This window comes from Limulus polyphemus, unplaced genomic scaffold (assembly GCF_000517525.1).
Source record: "Limulus polyphemus unplaced genomic scaffold, Limulus_polyphemus-2.1.2 Scaffold5343, whole genome shotgun sequence".
Lineage (NCBI taxonomy): Eukaryota > Metazoa > Arthropoda > Merostomata > Xiphosura > Limulidae > Limulus > Limulus polyphemus.
Window position 1 is genome coordinate 59,918 of NW_013670953.1, and position 6,669 is coordinate 66,586.

Genomic DNA, 6,669 nt, shown 5'->3' on the forward strand with positions numbered 1-6,669 from the left:
CAATAAGTTTGATATCAAATTGTGGGTTATAATTCAAATGTTAGTATTATATATATTAGTTGATTTCTTAATTTAAAATAACACCTAAATATTAATTTGTGTGTGTCACATGGTATGTTGAATGCAGCATAGGTTCAAATTAGGTGTTTGTGATGTCCAAATACAAAGTCTGTAGTTTCATAAGAATTAGGAACTCAAATTACCGATGTTGACAAGCTAGAATATAAAATATGAACCTGCTATATTTTCTATTTGCTGAGATATTTCTCATGTACTGAATCAAACACAGTGGCCCCACCCAGCTCTTTCTATTTTTGGAAACACTTCCTTATACAGCCAAGGGAACGGGCTTGGAAAAATCGACCGACCTCATAATATAACTTTTAATACACTTTGTGTATCTTCACAAAATTTGGCATACCTTTAGTAAACATTACAAGTCTTTTGTATACAAAAAGATCAGATTTTGTAATGAAGTATTTTTACTAATGATTTTCCAGTGAATATATCGAGTATTTTTATATACTAGTCCAAGTGCTAAGTGATTTTCTTAAGGTAGCTAAATGCCTTGTCATCTAATTAGTGACGCACATGAATGGATTAACGAGATTCCCACTGTCCCTATCTACTATCTAGTGAAACCACAGCCAAAGTAACTATGACTCTCTTAAGGTAGCTAAATGCCTTGTCATCTAATTAGTGACACACATGAATGGATTAACGAGATTCCCACTGTCCCTATCTACTATCTAGTGAAACCACAGCCAAGGGAAAGGGCTTGGAAAAATCAGCAGGGAAAACAGCGTGGATGAACCCTAGAAAAAACAATGACAGAAAGTTTACTGTGATCCCTACATAAAACAATGGCAGAAAGTTTACTGTGATCCCTACATAAAACAATGACAGAATGTTTATTTTGTACACTAGATAAAATGATGACAGATTGTTTACTTGACCATGTGATGTCAGAACAATTAGTTGGTTAAAGAATGATAGAAGAGGGGGGTTGTGTCTTTTCTTCAGTTATATTGTGTCTATACTTTGCATCCAATCAGATATGTCGCAACATCAACAAACAGGGTCTTAGAAACACACACACCTGTTCCTATTTCATTTTACAACTTAAAAAACAGCAAAAAGAAAAATCCTGTTTCTTAAAAGTTTCTATATATAAGAGTAAGGGTAAGTTTAGTTTTTTCAATACACATTTTCAATGTCTGCATAATTTCTATGTTATATTAAAACCACTTTGATAAGTATTTCAATGATGCAACTTCATTTTAACGTAATACCAGTCTCCAGATAATGTCTTTCCTAATGTCTTCTGTTTCTTCTTTCTTTTCCTTTCCTCATCTTCCTTTATCCTCATCTGTTCTCTTTCCTGAAATATAATGTAAATTGTTAGATATTTGGTCAGCAATAAAAAAATACTAAGTAATATTTCTTTTTTTCAAAAGCAAATATTCAATAATTTATATATAACTGAACATATACTATGCATATCTCTATAATTGAGCAGGTTCTTCCAATGACTTTTTTGCACCTGTCCTGAGTAAGTTAATCTTGATTATATCATTTATATATATATATATATATATTTTTAAACAAGTAAGTAGACAGATCTGTCCCTTTCACTGCACTTCATAGTTAAGCACAAAGCTAAACCAAACATTATCTGTTTTGCACCCTCCATAGGTATCAAAACCCAGTTTTTAAGACTTATAAGCTTTAAAACTTACTGCTGAGCCACTAGGGGCAGATCAGAATTTAAAATTCACAAGAACTGTCTACCTGACCAATACCTTTCCCAAACATCTTTAATTACAACACATGTAAATATTCAGTTTTTGATATATTGACTAGCAACATAAGGTTCTCACAACCAGATAGCTCCTTACTCAATTTTTACTTTATGGCCACAATATTATTTTTAGTGCATAAGGGGATTAAGTTACATCCGGTAGGATACTTGACCTGTATTATTTGATGGTTGCCACCAGAAGACGCTACTAATGAAACAAGAATATCTTATAGAGAAAAGATTTTTAATAAGAGACAAGAATTAATGATAATAAAATCACTACCGAATACTGCTATTTCCCCAAAACTAATTATTATTATTATAAGTGGACTAATGTGCTATTCTAATAATGAATATTAAGAGTTTTATCATTGCTACAATACCCTTCTTTTTTTCTTTCTTTATATATATGCATATATAAATAAGCTTGACTTATTTTCCATTGGGCAGGGAAGAAGTTAGAAACAGTACAATCATAATAGCCTTTTCCTACAGGTCTAGGAACAAGTTACAAAGAACTCAATCAACTTAACGTTTTTCTACACTACGTAAGTCTATTTTAGCACCACTCTGGTAATGATAAGTAGTCATGCATTACAGTATGTAAGTCTGTTGAATAAATGATTGAAATTATTATAAATCTTAATATTTCTCACCTCTCGTTTTGTTATTATGTGCTGTACTGCTCTTTCTATGTTACCATGACAACATCTTAGTCCTAACCTAGCTTCAGCTATGCTAAAACCAAAAGCAGTCACTGTAACAAGAACAAATGAAGATAAGCCACAACATTTAATGCTTCATACAAAATTGAAATAGCCTATTATAGAAACCTTAGACTATAATAATCATTAGTTAGAAATTTTTTTTTGTCCCCAGATTTTGGATTATAATTTCTTATCACATAAAATACTTTATATCTGTAAATAAAAAAAAAATACTATTAAAAATGAAAGATAAGTTTTTGTGCTCTTAACCAATGTGAACCATTGTGTAAACAAATGAAGTAAAAACAGATTTACAGTAGAAAATGGTCCTTCAACATGAACCATCATCAGCTCATAGTTGAATAATGTTTAAGCAAATTAAATTTAACAATAGACTTAGGACGCTAATAATAGTTAACAATACAATTATAAGTAACAATTATCTTCTAAGTTGAAGAATAAAATGAACACAAACAGAATGTGTAAGTGTATATTTCACACTTTTTTTATTACAAATGTTTCAGCTACTTTTTTTATTGTCAGTTCAAGTTGGGCTCTCTTTGCAAAGTTCTAAGATTCTTCTTGTACATAATTGGTTTCTTTAAGGTGCCCATAAACAGTTGAAAGTCTTTAAAGGCGTTCCTTTAGTCTGGCGATTCTTCCCCCATTTCACTAATGTATGAATGACTACAGAAGCTGAACTTAAAAATCATATTTGATTCCATGGTCTTTCATCTAAAACTGTTCTTGGTTCCTGTATAATTAAGAAATTAATGTCAATGATGTTGAGTTTTTAACAAGTCATGTCTATACATTAATGAGACTGTCCCTGATAAATTCAATGAAGAGATGGTGCTCACTAGGTTAGTTTGTTTCTGTGTAAAATCTTTTTTAACAAAGATCTGTGAGATGCTTTCCAATTCAAATTTAAATTGTTGGAAGTTCAGATATTTAGGGCACTTTGAATAAGTACACACGCATCAAGGTTAATATTTTCTGTTCTATAGGATGTAGATATACCAGTTGGTTTCCCAAGGGTGTGTATTAAGTCTCATGCCAATTAGAATGATTTGGGCATACCATTATAACATGAATTCTAAAAATGTGACAATATGATGTAAATAGAAAAAAGGATGATTTTATTAATTATTTATTCAATAAATAACCTGGGAATTTTCGGAAATATGCTTTTCTAATTTATCCTATTGACCATTAATTTTTTGCAGACTGTTTTTATCGATATTATGTAAATAAAAATATATGTTTCAAAGGAATACTTAGAAAAATAAATGAATCATTTCATAAATCATTTAATTATAACCCAATTGTATTGAAACAGTCAACAGTATTTCTTCTAACACAGCTACATGTTTCTGATACCGTTTATCCAAAAGACCCCCAAGCTGATCAAAGAATAACATCTATTTTTAACATAAACAAAGACCTCTCACCCATACGAGCTTGAAAAAATAGATAAATATATATATAACTTAAAAATCATAAATTCATATTGATAACAAAACACACACCAAAACACACTGTTGCATCAAGTGTCCAATAGATAGCATTATCAAGAAATGGAGCAATATCATTTCAATCTAAGGAAATAAAGAGTGCTTATCTACCAGATTTTGTTTCTACATCTTTATCATCCTTACAAAATACATCACTTTGAAAATTCAGGTATCAGTGGAAAGTTACACAATTGATAAAAAACATTTTCCATTTGAAATATAATCAGCATATAAGTTGATCTTTGACCCTCTCTCCACAGAAATCTTTTTTTCTGTGCATGTCACAAGGTTTCATTGAGTTACATTTAAGTTAATTGAACTACTTTATTTTCACGGTATACCAATAAATATAGCATAAAACACAGCTAATAATCCATATTTTATTACTTTTATAAGGTAATAACAAATTTAGAATTTCCCCTAGTGTGAGAATTGGAACATTTGCTATCTAGGCATCCCCTCTTCTCTAATTTATTTACCACCCCTTCAAGAAGTATGAAATTTAATGTAAATTACTTATCATAATACCATCATCACTCAGGCTAAGTATAATTTTCATAACCTTCAACTTCATTTGGTTAGAGAGCCATGAAATAGACAACCAGACCCTTTATACCACATCCTCTCTTTCACAAATTGCCAATAGTTCTTTCCGACATTCAATACAATAGTATTCATAACCAATAGAAAGCCAAGATTTTCATCTATATCAAATGCCATATGATATCACAATGTTTTCTGTAAAGAGAATTATCAATTTCCCATGGGAAAAAAAACAGAGATGAGCTTATATGAAGTTTTTACAGCTCTTGTCACATAGTTATAAAGCCAGAGAAATTATGATAGAGGACATTGTCTGCTTTTTGCATGTTATTATTCTGTGCTCTCTGGTTCATTATCTAATTAAATAAAAAATATTTAGTGCAGTAGTACCATTAGTATCAAAAAGTAGGGTTAAGTATCATTGATAGTTGACAGCAAAAAAACATGATGATCCAAGTAAGTACTTTTTTTTTCATGTGTATTCTATTTTATTAGAAAAGAAACTAAAATGTGAAAACAGGAAACTTTCTTTCAGCACGGGCTTGGTACATGGGACTGACATCATAACCATTTTGTGCTTGATATAGTTTAAGTTATGACTTTTAAATTAATAAGCATATTTTCACAAAATTTTGCAGATTATCAGTAAAAAGTATAAGGCTTTCATATGCAAAATATCAAATTTTTTTTATAAAGTTTTAAGATTTTAAGTATTGTTTTTCTCATGCCTTTTTTTCTTTTCACATGTTGACTATCCAACATGCAAAGTAATTTTGATTTTAAGATTAAAAATACTTTTCGGCAACAGAAAGATTTCAAATTTCACATGCAAAATCTTTATAATGTCCAGATAGTTATCAAACATTTCTTAAGTAAAAACTTTATGTTTTATCTGTTATTTTCACTATCGAATCTCTGTACGGGTTTGGTCAATTTGACTGACCTCGTATCTGCCATAAAAAAATGAGGAAATAACTATAAATTATGCTTTTTTTGTTCTAGAATGACAAAATAACATGAAAATGCAAATGTTTAGTCTAAATAGCTTAAACCTCATAATATATATACATTTATACATATATTTATTATTTTTATTATATTGACCTTTCAGCTGTGCCTGGCTAACAGTACACAAGTTGCAATGACGCAGCGCACATGCACTCATGTTACCATAACCAAGAATATAAAACTGGCCTATAGACTTTACAAAGTGACCTGTCTCGGCTGTGTTTCGGTGGACTACTATTTTGTAAAATACAGTAACATTTCAGTTATAATACATTATATATGTACATACATTATTACTATTTACAAATAAGTTCTTGAACTTATCTTTCTTAAAACTCAAAACAGTAAATAAACAAGTAAAGCAAACAGTTATCTCTTCTAGTTACAAGCTTTGTATTTGTTTGCTGCTTGCTGTAGGTTGCTAAGCCTTATCAAATTTTGCGTGTGGAGGATGTGAAATGAAATAATTTTTTTAGGTTTTGTATATACATTTGAATATAATAAAAAAATCATAAAATTACTATATCAATACCATAGAGTTCCACAATAATTTATCAAGCTTAATAATAGCTGTATTTGGGTCTAAAAAATATTAAATTTTGAGCAGACTACAGACCGAATTTACCAGCTTGAAATCTTGTATTGAAAGAATGAGTTGACATCATAATACTTCAAAATGGCTGAGAAAGCCACTAGGTGTACATTCTGAGCTTTTGATTGGTTATTCATTTTGCAGATTATCAGTAAAAAGTAACTATGACTCGGGTAAACTTTCTGCCATTGTTTTTTCTAGGGATCACAGTAAACTTTCTGCCATTGTCTTATCTAGGGATCACAGTAAACTTTCTGCCATTGTTTTATCTAGGGATCACAGTAAACTTTCTGCCATTTTTTTTTCTAGTGATCACGGTAAACTTTCTGCCATTGTTTTTTTTCTAGAAATCACGGTGAACTTTCTGCCATTGATTTATCTAGGGATCACAGTAAACTTTCTGTCATTGTTTTTTTCTAGGGATCACAGTAAACTTTCTGCCATTGATTTATCTAGGGATCACAGTAAACTTTCTGTCATTTATTTATCTAGAGATCCCAGTAA

The 6,669-nt window shown here is 30.3% G+C and overlaps 1 protein-coding gene across 1 annotated transcript in view; it reads right to left on the reverse strand.

Annotated features, from left to right (window-relative positions):
* Positions 1-6,669, reverse strand: part of LOC106472443 (NEDD8 ultimate buster 1-like) — a 16,849-nt gene that overhangs the window by 1,894 nt on the left and 8,286 nt on the right. Inside the window, exons 8-9 of the mRNA XM_022401013.1 lie at positions 2,458-2,558; positions 1,293-1,381 (exon numbers count right to left, since the gene is read on the reverse strand). Of these exons, the coding sequence (XP_022256721.1) occupies positions 1,293-1,381; positions 2,458-2,558 (190 nt within the window). The remainder of the gene's footprint in view (positions 1-1,292; positions 1,382-2,457; positions 2,559-6,669) is intronic.